Source organism: Pelophylax lessonae (assembly GCF_965119305.1).
Source record: "Pelophylax lessonae genome assembly, chromosome: 8".
Classification (NCBI taxonomy): Eukaryota; Metazoa; Chordata; class Amphibia; order Anura; family Ranidae; genus Pelophylax; species Pelophylax lessonae.
The window spans coordinates 68265560-68280965 of NC_138775.1; the positions used below are offsets into that span (position 1 = coordinate 68265560).

Sequence of the window (15406 nt, forward strand, 5' to 3'; positions counted from 1 at the left end):
AGACTCTTAGCAGCCACTACCTGTCTACACTACTCTAATGATAGCTGCATGGCATTTCTAAGGCAGGTTTTTACATGGTGACAACAGCGGACCATTCTTGCATAATGTGTGCTAAAATGGCCACTTGCAGTCCCTATCAGTGTGAAAGGATGACCATGCAGGAAAGTAACTGGGAGACCGGAAATTAGAGCTGTCACCCTATAAACAGGAAGACGCTGAACTTTAATGCTGAATTGACACATATTTTTTTTTTTTTTTAATGAAAGTTGCAAATTAAAAAACATTTTATAACTTTAAGGTAAAAATATCCAAATCTGGTCTCGTTCAGCAGGGCATTGTGCAGTCCCATATATTACAAAGTGACCAGTATTCATAAGGCGGCCATAGAGAGGGGTGGTAACCGTCTCCGGAGGTCGTCTGTACAATATACATAAACATATGTTGAGTTAAATCCCAGTTGCCCTACATGTTTCGCTTAACATAGTAAGCTTCCTCTGGAGCACGTGGTGTAAGCAAACATCTGAAAGGAGATTCAGGTGATAAAACTTTATAATGGACTGAGCCTGGTAGGCTACAAAGAATAATAACGAGGGGGTAGGTGTGTTGTAGTTGGAGCAGACTGCCTAATACATATGCCAAGAATAACATGGAATTTAGTTCATCATATGACATAGGTCCTGGTAGAATCACGGGCACCCAATAACAAAATAATAGAGGGGCCAGATGGGAGAAGACCCAGAGGCTTTCAGGTCCAAACAGAGGAGGGTGAGGTGGGTACACCTCAGATGCCTAGAGACCCTGGTCTGTCCAGGCAGACATTTGCTCCAAACCCAGCGACCACAAATACCTCCCCGGATGGGGATACCGAATAAAAATATACATTTTTAATATTGGTGCCAATAAAGTCCAAATTTCTTTCTTTGCAATTCCATTATCAAGGATGTGGCACCTATAATCATCCCTTTTGCGCCTAGGTACCCTGCGACCTAGGAGCGCATATATAAACTATTTGATATTGCTGATCTTGCTATACTTCAGAAATATACAACATTGAAGTTTTTTTGTGACTTTTCTGTTTTACATTTGTCTGCACATCAGAAAACTCAACAGTGAAGACAGTTTGTGTCCTATTTTATATTTATTATATAACCATAGCTTGTTGCACTTTTGAAATACAGAACATTGAAGTTCATGTTGTGTCTTTTCTGTGTTGGTCTATCTGGCTTTACTTCAGAAATACATAACATTGTTGTCTATGCTTATTTTCTTTGTCTACATCTATTTTCTGGAGCTGTGCATCAGTAACGCACAATCTATGATCTTTTATATCTGTGAAATTAGTTATACATGTATCACTTTTATTTCAGACCTTATTTTCCCATGTACATGGAGGCAATGCAGGAACTTCAGATGTCAGAAAATTCAGTCCCTTACATTCAGGCATGCCAGAGGCATTCCCTCTGCTTGAAACCTGGTAGTGTTGTAGGACACTGGAAGAAGATTATAAAATCTCATTCTTTAAGAACCTTGTTCATAGGAGTGTTATGGCCTAAGGACGCAATATCGGAACCTATCTGACCCCTATACCCAACTCAGTAGGTTTACACTTCTTTATGTATCCTTCATATCACCCTCTTAGCATAACTGGTTGTAGCAAGCCAATGTAAGTGTTTTGCTACTGCTATGAGCTTAATCTGAAGTAGGGATCTGCTTAATGTATCCCTTATAAGTACCAAAAGGACACCTGATCTCTATGGAATGTTTAAAACCATTCTTTTACCAAGCTCCTTTCTGCCGAATTTTATTGCAATTGTGTGCAGGTGTATAGGGAGTTTGGAGTATATAGAGCATTTTCACAACTGTCATGCCAATATTCAGATGTGAGGGAAGTCATAGGTTTGGTGTACTTTGGGTACATACCTGTCCAGCTTTCTAAGCCCAGGGAATAACCTTCCCTTATCGAGTAGTGTTTAAGCCAGATACTTTGTTGATCAAAGTAGTGTCCTTGTTGCAGAGTCCTTTCATTGGTCCTAAGAAATGGTAGACAGGATAGGCCACGATTGCTACATGGTTGAGACAGTCAACCTTGCTAACCTACTGATATCTCGGGTTTTCTGATTCCATCTTTAAGAACCCACTCCACATAGATCCTGCATCTGAAGCAGAGAAGGCAGGGACATCGGTGGAACAAACCTGCTGATCAGCCTTCTGATCCAGCTAAGATACCTTCATCGGTCATAATGGACAGAGGGTCCAAGACCTCTGCTCCACACCTGTGGCAGTTCCGGAGGCCCAGGGTGAGAAGGTGGCGGTCACTCCCTAGCAGCAGATCAGGATCCAGGGGTAGAAGGATGAGTAGGTTGTCGTCTCCCTCCCTAACAGTCAGTCAGAGCGGAGGAAACTATCTTCCCTCCCAAGCCAGGATCTGTGCACCTGGGAGACGGTACCAGAGAAAGGTTCTCCCAACAGACAGATGAGGGTAATGGGCCATACAATCTATAAGATTTTCTGAAGACTTTTTCCTTTAGACTTACCAAAACCATATAATATGAGGTCAAACCTAAACACTTTAAATTTGTATGCAATCTGGCAGGCCCTTGCATTACATAGAAAAGGTGAATCTGATGGAAAAAGTCTTCAGAAAATCTTAGTGTGTATGGCCCTTAAGGAAGATGGAGCAGCTGACTTCCCTTCCCAGCAGCAGACAGCACCCCAGAATGATGACACCAACCCAGCAGAAGAGCACAGTGCGGCAGGCCTCTGCCCACAACTAACAAAATATGGAGTTCCTGTGGTAGTGAATGGAACTGCAGTCTTCTCCTTTTTTATATTCCAGGGGTGCTGGGCAGTCGGCCCAGTCCCCAACAGCATGAGGGAGTGAGCCCAGCCACCTTGTCTTCTCTCCAGTGGCTGAAAGGACTCCAGGGCCAGTCCACGCTTCTCCCCCGTAGCGGGTATGTTCTGCGAGAGAGGCAGAGGTTGGCTGGGTGAGTAATGCTCCGTTCAGGACAATTTGTTTGAGGTACTGTGTGGGCACAGACATTAGGGGACTGGAACTACAGACTAACTTCAAAGTCAATCCGTTTGGGATCCCCTCCTGTGTTAGTCTCCTCCTGAAAGGGGAGAGATGTGATGGGAGTCACTTTGGTTGGGGGGGCCTGTGGAACACAGCTTACCTTTAGAGAGGTTGGGAAATCCCTCTCTCAGCCCCTTAGGCCCCTCTTATTTGTAAGTCACCATGTGTCTATTAGGGACACAGGGTGACCAATAAGCCCAGTCTGGCCTGCCCAAACCAGACTTCCACAGACTGATCGGCTATAAGAGCTCCATGTGCCCTGCCAGGACAAACTTACAAGCTATGTGGAACTTTGTCAAGGAAGCTGCCATGATGGATTGACTTTTTGGGACTTGTTACCCGACTAACTCAGGCACAGACCGATTGGAGCTCTGGTAACTGGTTAGTCTACCTTTTGGGGGGGGGGGGGGGGGAGATATGTGACGGTACTCACCGTCACTGGGAGTGAAAGACAGATACTTAATGGACAATGAAGATATGGTTTGGATTGGTTCAAGTGGGACAGTAATATTTGTCAGGCATGTATCTCGAATATATTCCTGGCCTGTTTGATTCTGAACATGTTCATTGAAAGCGCTAATCACATTGGCCTCTGTTCCGGGTTCTTCAGTGTCAGAGATGGACAGTCTATCACTGGCGGTCTCTTCCTATTGTCTGCGTATTGAGGTGTGATGTGGATTGTGTTAAGCTTAAAGAGGTTGTAAACCCATACAATTTTTTTATTTTTTTTTCCGACATGAAAGAGAAACACATAATGAGCTAGTACTAGCTCATTATGAAATGCTTACCTAAGAACGAGCCCCCGCCGTGCCGTCCGCTTACCTGTATGATGGGCGACATGTCCAGTCGCCCGTCTTCCGGGATCGCGGCATCCGGCCATCTGATTGGCCGGAGCCGCGGTGACGTCACTCCCGCGCGTGCGGGAGCCGATGGTCACGGCACGGGGCTCTGAAGGAACGGCACCAGCGACCGTTCCTTCAGAGCGCATGCGCCAGTGACGTCACTGGCTGCATGTAAGGTAAATATCTCCTAAACGGTGCATGCTTAGGAGATATTTACAGTACCTATAGGTAAGCCTTATCATAGGCTTACCTATAGGTAAAAGTTGCAGAGGAGGGTTTACTTCCTCTTTAACACCAAATCTCTTGAAAAACTCTTCAGTGTGAAAGGGCTCTTAAAGACTTAAATATTCTTTTAGGATGACCTTGGCATGTTAAGAGCCCTTTCACACTGAATTTTTTCAAATGCTTTGGCATAAAAAAAAAAAAAAAAAAAAAGCCCCTAAAAGCTCACGAAAATTGCTTCCTAATAAAATCAATGAATGCTTTCACACTGGGGCAGAGCGCTGGCAGTGTGGTGAGAAAAATCTGGTATGCAGCATCTTTGGAGCATGTTTGGAGAGCTAAAAAAAGCGCCTCAAAAAATGAATAGGTAGCACCCGAAAAGCTCCTCAAAATGGTTTTTGGAGAAGTTTTTAAGTCACGTATTTTTTTAAAAAGCACACAGAAAATGCCTCAAAAGCGCTGCAAAAGCGTTTAGCGTTTTATGCGCAGTTTAGAAGCGTCTCATTGTGAAAGGTCTCTAAGTGTATGGCATTTTAGTGATTGTTGGTACTCGCCATGCAAAACCACCTAGTTTCCGATTAGGGCAAAAAAAAAGTAAAGACTGACATGTACCGAATTCTCCAAAATGTTATTCATGTGGTTTATTGTTTTCAGGCACGTGCTTACAATAAACAGATGAGACCGGCGATATTAGACCACAACTCTGATGTTACGTGGACAAGCACATCACATAGACCTGAACATCTTGTGGGTGAAGAGGTATGTTGTTCTGTCTAGATAAATCTTAGGAGATAAGAAGCTAGTGTGCTCAAAACGTCAACAACTTGTGTTTTTTTTTTTTTTTCTAATGTAACTACATTTCTCTGTACTACTACAGTCTATCATTTGCATCAAAGTTCAAATAACAGATCAAGAACCAAATCCAAGTAGATGCTCTGACATTTTATAGTTATACCAACACCTGTTATCAAATAGTGAGCAAATACATTAGAGGCCCATTCATACCAGTGCGCTACACATTATTTTATTTATTTAATCCAGGTTTTTTTATAGCGCCAACAATTTGCACAGCATGTTAACTGCAGGTAGAATAAGTATTGAACACGTCACCATTTTTTTAGGTAAATGTATATCTAAAGGTGCTATTGGCATGAAATGTTAACCAACCCACGCAATCCATACATAAAGAAACCAAAACAAATAAGTTCAGAAATGTGTAAGTGTAATAATGGAATGACACAGGGAAAAAGTATTGAACAAGCTAACTGAAATGTATTTAATACTTCGTACAAAATCCTTTGTTGGTAATGACAGCTTCAAGCCACGTTCTGTATGGAGAAAATAGTCGCACGCATTGCTCAGGTGTGATTTCGGCCCAGTTTTTCACACAAACAGTCTTCAAATCTTGAAGGTTCCATGGACCTCTTCTATGAACTCTGATCGTTAATTCTTTCCATAGATTTTCTATTAGATTCAAGTCAGGTGATTGGCTGGTCCATTCTAGCAGCTTTATTTTCATTGAAATCAATTAGGAGTTTCCTTGGCTTTGTGTTTGGGATCATTGTTTGGTTGAAATGTCCACCTTTTGTTTCATCTTCATCATCCTGGTAGATGGCGGCAGATTTTTATTTCCATTCATCCTTCCATCAATGACACAAAGTTTTCCAGTACCGTATGCTGAAAAATGTTTCCACCGCCAAACTTTTGGGGTGTTGTGCAGTGCGATTTGACCTCCAAACATGGTGTGTATTAAAGCACCCAGAGTTCAGTTTTGGTCTCATCTGTCCCAGTATTTCACAGGCTTGTCTAAATGTTGTGCAGCAAACTTTAAATGAGCTTCAACATGCTTGTTCTTCAGCAATGTAGTCTTGTGCTGTGAGTGTACATACAGGCCATGGCAGTTGAGTGCATCACTTATTGTTTTCTTTGAAACAATTGTACCTGATAATTCTAGGTCTTTCTGAAGCTCTCCACAAGTGGTCCTTAGCTCTTGGACAACTCTTTTCACTCATCTGTCAGAAATCTTGTGAGGAGCACCTGGTCGTTGCCGGTTTATGGTAAAATTGTGTTCTTTCTACTTCCAGATTATGGCCCCAACAGTGCTCACTGAAACATTCAGAAATTTAGAAATCCTTCTGTAACCAATGCCACCAGTATGTTTTGCAACAATAAGGATAAAATGGTCTTGAGATAGCGATTTGCTTTTACCCTTCATGAGATATTTCTTACATGACACCTTGGTAATGAGAGACCTTTTTATAGCCAATCAGTTGAGACTGAACCAACTGATAATATTTTGGACTGCCAAGGGGCAAGATTGCTTTTGAATTACTGATAGATCTCAGTTGGTGTCTCAACTTTCCATTAATTTTTGAACCTTCCCTTCTTCATGTGTACTTTTGTATTGACCTGTGTCATTCCATTTTATTACACATATCCTCATTTCTGAATGTATTTTTTTTTTTTTTTTTTTTTTAAGGTATGGATTGCATGGGTTGTTAGTGACGTGTGGTGAAAATAGAATGTCGATAGCACCTTTTGGAAATATATTTACCTAGAAAAATGGTGATGCATTAAATACGTATTTTACCCGCTGTATGTACTGTATATTCACATCAGCCCCTGCCCTCATGGAGCTCACAATCTAAGGTCCCTATTTTGCTTGCATGCACACATGCTAGGACCAAATTTGACAGGAGCCAGTTATCCTACCGGCATGTTTTGGAGTGTGGGAGGAAACCATAATACCCAGAAGAAACCCACAAAAAAACTGGGAAAAAATGCAAACGCCATGCAGCGATTGCCTTGATGGGGATTCAAACCTGGGACCCTAGTGTTGTAAGGTAGAGGTGGTAAATAACACAGGATACACAGTCTATTGCAGTGCCATTAAAAATACATTTTAAAAATGGCAACACATACATTTTTAGCACAGCACAAAAAATTTTGTATGTTGCAATAGGACAAAAATATCCTGCAGGTGAGTCGACACCCCATTCAGAATGTGCATGCAGTAATGCACCATGGTGCACCTGAAAGGTTTGCTAGGTCTTTTACCTTCTAAGAAATCAATTCCTTGGGTGTAGCGTTCATCTCTGTACCAATATTCCCTGAGCCAGCAAGCCAAATGTGATCCCTGCAATTCTATATTGTTGGTATGTTAATCTGTATTCTGACAAATACATTATCTATCTATTTTGTGATACTGACTTCATCCATAGGATCCATAGTTTTGTTTAATAAATGTGGCCCATGTTTTTCTGTCTCATTAGGCATTATTTGTGAATCCAGCAGAAGGCTACAATATTCACTTTCCTATTCGAAGGGGCCAACTTAATGTTCACAGTGGACCAGGGGGCTCACTAACAGCTGTCCTGACCGATCTGGAAACCATCTGGTCACATGTCCTACAGAAACTCTTAGAGATTCAGTTAAAGGACCTAAAGGTATGAGGTTTTATTACATTTTTTTTTTTCCTTTAGGAGTTAATATGCATACTGTATCCCGGATTATTAACCACTTCAAGTCTGGGCATTTTCACCCCCTTCAAATCCAGGGCATTTTTGCACTTTTCAGCTGTCATAAATGATAGCCTTGTTTACTACTCTAACTGTGATTGCTGTTATTGGTCACAGCTATCACACGATACCAGCGCTGTTCCCAGCAGCCTGGTACAACGATTGGTGGACACAGCAGTCACAGATGGCACACCTGTGTGCTTTAGAGAGTGTGCACAAGGGGCTGGTGCAGGAGGATGTACAAGTACATCCATCTGCATCAGCGCTGCTCCTGTCCAGTCATAAATGTACAGTGGCCATATAGGAGGTGGTTAAAACACTCTGGATATATCAGAATGTACCTATTGCATTGGATTACTCATCTCTCCATATTATATGTACAGCAGGTCATGTTGCCCCGGCTGGTGTGGGGGGCCCAGGACCACCAAATTGTGGGAACACAGAATGAATATGGCGACATGTGTAGACACAGCAAATGGCCACCAGAGTAAGAGGAGGCCTACCATCAAACAAATTTAGGAAAAAGAGTGAAGTTGTAATTAAAAATAGATAGCCATGTGCCGCATATAAAGACCAAAACCTCCCCTGTCTACAGTGTCTTGCGAAAGTATTCGGCCCCCTTGAACTTTTCGACCTTTTGCCACATTTCAGGCTTCAAACATAAAGATATAAAACTGTAATTTTTTGTGAAGAATCAAATACAAGTGGGACACAATCAAATTTATTGGATATTTCAAACTTTTTTAACAAATAAAAAACTGAAAAATTGGGCGTGCAAAATTATTTAGCCCCCCTTAACCACTTTACCGCTGAGTACCGGAGTACTACTGCGGCAAAGTGGCTCGTTATCGTCTGACGACGTAGACCTACGTCGCCAGACTCCTCCCCCTGTAGGCGGCGCTCGCGCGCCGCCGGAGGCGCGCTCCCGCTGTTTTCATTCACAGCGTGAGTCGGGCCAGGGGAGGAGCAGCGGCGATCGCCGCTGCTCTGCCTCGATCGTCGGGGAATCCAGTTTGGAGATCCGCCCGCCTGTGTAAACAGAGCGGGCGGATCTCCTAAGTGACAGGGAGTGACAGATCGGAGTGTTCAGCATAGCTGAACATCCGATCTGTCCCTCACTCACTCAGTCACCTCCCCCCCCCCCCCCCCCACACGTTAGTAAGCACCAGGCATACATTAACCCCTCCCTCTCCAATAAAATTAACCCCTTCCCTGCCAGTGTCATTTTTACAGTAACAGTGCATATTTATAGCACTGATTACTGCAGTAATGTCACTGGTACCCCCAAAAGTGTCAGTCAAGGGTCCGATCTGTCCGCCGCAATGTCGCAGTCCCGCAAAAAAAAACGCAGATCGCCGCCATTACGCGTTAAAAAAAAAAAACACCAAAAATGACAGAAATCTTTCCCATAGTTAGTAATTGCAATAACTTTTGCGCAAACCAATCAAAATACGCTTATTGCGATTTTTTTTTTATTTTTTTTTTTTTTTTGTTACCAAACATGGGTAGCAGAAAACAAATTGGCCAAAAATTTAAAAAAAAATTGGTTTTTACATCTTTTTTGGGGGGAATTTCATATAAAAAAAATGTTAAAAATATTGTTATTTTTTCAAAATAAACGCTCTTTTTTTGTTTATAGCGCAAAAAGTAAAAATCGCACAGGTGATCAAATACCACCAAAAGAAAGCTCTGTTTGTGGGAAAAAAAGGACGTAAATTTCGTTTGGGTACGGCGTTGCATGACCGCGCAATTGTCAGTTAAAGTCGCACAGCGCCGAATCGCAAAAAGTGGCCCAGACGTAAGACAGCAAAATGCTCTAGTGGTAAAGTGGTTAAGTTAATACTTTGTAGCGCCACCTTTTGCTGCGATTACAGCTGTAAGTCGCTTGGGGTATGTCTCTATCAGTTTTGCACATTGAGAGACTGAAATTTTTGCCCATTCCTCCTTGCAAAACAGCTGGAGCTCAGTGAGGTTGGATATGTTTATTTGTGAACCATTCCATTGTAGATTTTGCTTTTATGTTGTGGATCATTGTCTTGTTGAAAGACAAATCTCCGTCCCAGTCTCAGGTCTTTTGCAGACTCCATCAGGTTTTCTTCCAGAATGGTCCTGTATTTGGCTCCATCCATCTTCCCATCAATTTTAACCATCTTCCCTGTCCCTGCTGAAGAAAAGCAGGCCCAAACCTTGATGCTGCCACCACCATGTTTGACAGTGGGGATGGTGTGTTCAGGGTGATGAGCTGTGTTGCTATTACGCCAAACATAACGTTTTTTATTGTTGCCAAAAAGTTCGATTTTTGGTTTCATTTGACCAGAGCACCTTCTTCCACATGTTTGGTGTGTCTCCCAGGTGGCTTGTGGCAAACATTAAACAACACTTTTTATGGATATCTTTAAGAAATGGCTTTCTTTTAGCCACTCTTCCATAAAGGCCAGATTTGTGCAGTATACGACTGATTGTTGTCCTATGGACAGAGTCTCCCACCTCAGCTGTAGATCTCTGCAGTTCATCCAGAGTGATCATGGGCCTCTTGGCTGCATCTCTGATCAGTCTTCTCCTTGTATGTGCTGAAAGTTTAGAGGGACGGCCAGGTCTTCGTAGATTTGCAGTGGTCTGATACTCCTTCCATTTCAATATTCTGGCTTGCACAGTGCTCCTTGGGATGTTTAAAGCCTGGGAAATCTTTTTGTATCCAAATCCGGCTTTAAACTTCTCCACAACAGTATCTCGGACCTGCCTGGTGTGTTCCTTGTTCTTCATGATGCTCTCTGCGCTTTAAACAGACCTCTGAGACTATCACAGTGCAGGTGCATTTATACGGAGACTTGATTACACACAGGTGGATTCTATTTATCATCATTAGTCATTTAGGTCAACATTGGATCATTCAGAGATCCTCACTGAACTTCTGGAGAGAGTTTGCTGCACTGAAAGTAAAGGGGCTGAATAATTTTGCACGCCCAATTTTTCAGTTTTTTATTTAAGTTTGAAATATCCAATACATTTCGTTCCACTTCATGATTGTGTCCCACTTGTTGTGGATTCTTCACAAAAAATTACAGTTTTATATCTTTGTTTGAAACCTGAAATGTGGCAAAAGGTCGCAAAGTTCAAGGGGGCCAAATACATTTGCAAGGCACTGCATATTTAAAAAGAAAGGATATAGGAGTAGCATAGTAACATTTATACATCATATGCTTGCAGTATGGGTTATCGTGTTAAAGGAGTAATCTAGTAGTTTTAAAAACCCAGGAGCAGTAGGTATGCAGACTCTCATGCGACCTATCAAAAATCTGTAAATTGGATCAAATAAACAAGGGAACTCTTTGGTGAATTGAGTAATAAATTGTGACTTTTCCAGTAATGTCATATAGGGCTGGCAGAGGGCTCATCAATGCTACATACAAACAAATCTGTGTACCTGGACAGATTTCAGGCCTCAGGATATTCCAAAAGTCATTGATGGTAGCAAAAGATATATGTAGTTATGTAGCAAAAGTAATATGTGTAGAGAAATGCATCTACATTTTGGGGTAAAAAGCCAGCAGAATCTTCATCAAATCCGCCTAGGTGTAAGGCCAGGTAATTTAATGCAGCACAATTCCTACCACAGGCTACTTTGATTTATGATCTCCTAATAGAACACAGAAACGGGGAAGAAAAAGAAGACCCAAATGGCCCTCTCATCATACCAGCATCATTATATCTCATCAAATTGCCCATATAAAAGACCAAGAACTGTCTCCTACCATATACAAAAATGCAGAGGAGAAGCCAAGGAAAAAATTTGGGACTTTGAGTGAGGACAACTGGACTGTGTAATAGAAAAATAAAAAATTTTAATTTGTTAAAAAGAGTCACATCTACAACCGATGAGGACACATACAGAGGATTATAACATTCACATTAAATAAGAATAAATACAATTTCACATGGATCAAACTAGGATCTCTAAAAGGTATAGCAGATTTAATATGACATCATGCTCCCTGTAGGCTCACAGTCTCTACTTGTATCAGACTTGAAATTACATAAGAGTTTTTGTAGGCTCGACGCGTTTCTTGGACCTCCGTCCATTCATCAGGAGCTTAGATATAGGTTGTATATCTGAAACTGGTAATCTAAATTATGACAAGATATCATTAAAAGGGTTTTAATTATAATATTTTGAAAAAGGAGAATAAAGAAAAAAAATTGGTAGAAAGAACACTACTTTGAGTACCATACTGGTGAGTCCAGTCCCAGTTATGGCCCTCTCACTGACTTGATCCATAACTGGCAGCTCAGAGGAAGTGTCTCATACTGCTGTCAGAAAACAGCTCTGCTTACTGTATATAGCTAATGCTACTATGGTCTATTACACCAGCTCCAGGGGTAATACTGTTCTAGTTGGAAATTAATTAGTTTGAGCCATGCTGACTATATTTAAAACAATAGTAAATCTGAAATTCTACTTTAAGAGGAGAAGCAGCAAAACAGGAAACTGACTATTTTATTTATTGAACAAATATAACTCCATGTAAAAATATATGATTACTAATTACACAAAAAAAAAAATCAGGCTAAGCATATATGTTATACTATTAGTTAAAACTTGTTAAAAAGAGGATAAATTCCCTTTCTTTTTCTGTACTGATTTAAAACCTTTCTAATACTAGTTTTTTTTTTGTATTTTTTTACAGTATTACAGATGTATATTACTTATCCCAGACATGTATAACAGACAGCATGTAAAAGAGATGGTTAATATGGTCCTCATAAAGATGGGGTTTTCAGGTAAGGGTGTGTTTTCTTTTGCATATTGATGTACCTTGGGCGATCATAAAGCTTTAATTTAAATAGGAACTTCAAAGGCTGGCCATACATTTTATACAATTCCTTGTACGATTTTTCTTTAGATTTACCAAACCTATATAACCTGAGGTCAAACCTAAACACTTTGTTTGTATAAAGTCATGCAGGTCCTTGCACTACATAGCGGAAGGTAAATCTAAAGGAAGTTGAATAAGCTGTCCACATTTTTTTGGCGGTCAGATGGATGCTGAACAGCCACAATTGAAATCCCGACAACAATACTGTTGCACATGCTAGATTTTTAAAATTGTGCCGCCAGCCTTGTGATGCAGCTGCCTCAGCCAGACAACAAAGCCAGGTCTGGAAAAGCCACTGCATATACAGAAGGATCTGGACACACCCCTGGCCAATGATAATGCAATAGCACACGGATGAGGTCATCCTTTCACCACTTATTTTGCTGTGTCCCCCTGTTGTCATGTACTCTAGTGCTGGCTTTACTTTTACCTGGCTTTACACTGGATTACAGAAGACTAAAACGCAAATTTTTAAGTTTTTACACTAGTTACATATAAATAAACATTTTTTTTTTTTTTTTTTTATGTCTCTACATTGCATTAATTTGGCATTTATCTGCTTGCAATTTAGGTTATTTGTTATTCAGACACCGGCAGACCTATGGCTTTATTATCCCAGAACTAAAGCAACTGTCATTTTACTTTTAATTTAGACATCATGGCATTGCAAAAAGCTTAAAGTGTGTGTCAATGCAATATAAAATATATGCTGTACGTTTCTGGAATACATACACATTTCCAATGTTTACTCTATTTAAAGGAGAAGTAAAGGAGAAGTAAAGCCAAAGCTTATTTAGCTGTTCTTCTCCTTTGGATCACAGGAGTGCAATTTGTTTTGCACTCTGGCCCACTCTCTGCTGACGTCACAGAAGTCAGTCCAGGCACTGCGTCCTCATGATAATGGAAGTCTGGATCCGCAACGGTTATGACTAAGCGAACATAGTTTTGTGAAACGCGTCAACTGTTTTTTGCCCTCCTGTCCCTGGTTTGTCGTTTTGGATTTTATGGATTTTCAATAAAAGGTTTTTATCATTTACTATCACTCTCAAGTTGGTGTGCAGTTGCCTTCTTCTAATTGGATCCGCAAGGTGCCTGGACCAACGCCTTACTCAGCCTCTCAGTGAGCTGATGAAAGCCTGAGCTGGCCGTTCCCTGTCCCTCCACAGCCCAGCGCTCCAGTGAGTGAGGAGGGGGCAGAGCGGAGAGCTGCTTACTGACAGTCAGCAGCTCTCTCTTTGGGGAGCTGTCAGAACCAAGCAAATCAGGGGTGTTCGATTGCTCCATTCTCAGTGCAGAGGCGCCAGGGGACCGATGCAGCATTGGACCGATGCTGCATCCACCTAGATAAGTATGTATCTGGAAAAAAAAACAAAGCCATACTTCTTTTTTAAAGACTTTGCAAGTACAGAAATTTGTTGATCTGCCAGAAACGTACTCAGATGTATTTAGTCCCGTTTACATGCTTTTAGAATGTCTAATTGGAACCTAGGTGCACAGTTATTTTTTTCTGTAAACACCGTTCTTGTACAATTAAGTGATATATGGCCTAGTGTAGTGATGGTGAACCTTGGCACCCCAGATGTTTTGGAACTACATTTCCCGTGATGCTCAACTACACTACAACTACGACTGCATGAGCATCATGGGAAATGTAGTACCAAAACATCTGGGGTGCCAAGGTTTGCCATCATGGCCTAGGGTGACAAAATTATTTTCATAGATACAGTATAGTGAGTAAGCGTTCCCACAATCGTACAGTGCTAACTGCACAGTCGTTTTTTAATAACCAGAGTTAGACTTACCAGTTACTCTCTATCAAGTAGTCTTTTAGGACAGCGAGGTGGGAGGAGCCTCCATATTTCTCATAAGCTGCCCTGGAAGATGACCAGGTAAAATAAAGGGGAAAGAAGCAAGTAAAAACGTGAACTTTAGCAGCCATTATGTTTTTAAGCTGGTAAGCTGCAAAACATTTTTTTTTTTTTTTGGATTTAGATACGATTTAAATGTTGAAGGATTTTCTGTTGCAGGTGTTATAGTTCTTCAGGAGTCGGTGTGCGCAGTGTATGGGAGTGGCCTGAGTAGCGCCTGTGTTGTTGATATTGGGGATCAGAAAACCAGTGTTTGCTGTGTGGAAGACGGAATATCTCATAGAAACACCAGGTAACTACTGGACTACTGACACAGCTGGGGAAATGTGGGTTCCGTTCTGGACTGAAATGTTTATTTTAAAGGGAATATAATCCAACAGAGTTGATGAAGAAACCTAAATGGCCTATTCATACTGTTGTGTCGCTGTAACACATGCAACAAACTTTGGTGTGTTTTGGTGCACTATGTTGGGAAAAGAAAAGGTGCACGTTTGTTTCTCTTTCGCTCATTGACGGACACACCTCCTGGTATTCATAACCATTGGGTTATGCTGCCCCCTATAGGAGTAGGGCACTAGGCAGAAAATATTTTTGGCTACACCCATGGGCAGTCCCAGGGGTATACTCCCTCTTTTTGCTATAGCCACTCAGTTTTTTTTTTTCTGCCTACTCAGGAGTAAGGACCTAGTTCCTTGCTGGGATCTTTGGTCCTGGCACAATTTTTTAGATAGAACATTTTTTCCTCCTGGATTTTTCCTGGATTTCAGGTGCATGGTTGCAGACCCAGCAGGGTGACCCACGTCTGCAATGGCCGAAACGGATTCAGGATCTCATGAGACGGGGGAAGGCAGGGGGTGCTTTTTGCTAGCCTGTCGCCCGCAAGCCACCTCCACCCTAGACACAAGGGACTCCAGTGCATGGATAGATGGTTGAGACTCCCCACCCCGCACAGTCAATTGTGTCCGTTACCCAGCGGCGCCCCCCCCCCCCCCCCCCGGCCGCAATC

General features: G+C 41.7%; 1 protein-coding gene across 1 annotated transcript in view; it reads left to right on the forward strand.

The window, feature by feature from the left end:
• Positions 1–15406, forward strand: part of ACTR8 (actin related protein 8) — a 40445-nt gene that overhangs the window by 4828 nt on the left and 20211 nt on the right. Inside the window, exons 4-7 of the mRNA XM_082264910.1 lie at positions 4795–4899; positions 7413–7586; positions 12344–12437; positions 14560–14692. Coding sequence (XP_082121036.1) covers positions 4795–4899; positions 7413–7586; positions 12344–12437; positions 14560–14692 — 506 coding nt within the window. The remainder of the gene's footprint in view (positions 1–4794; positions 4900–7412; positions 7587–12343; positions 12438–14559; positions 14693–15406) is intronic.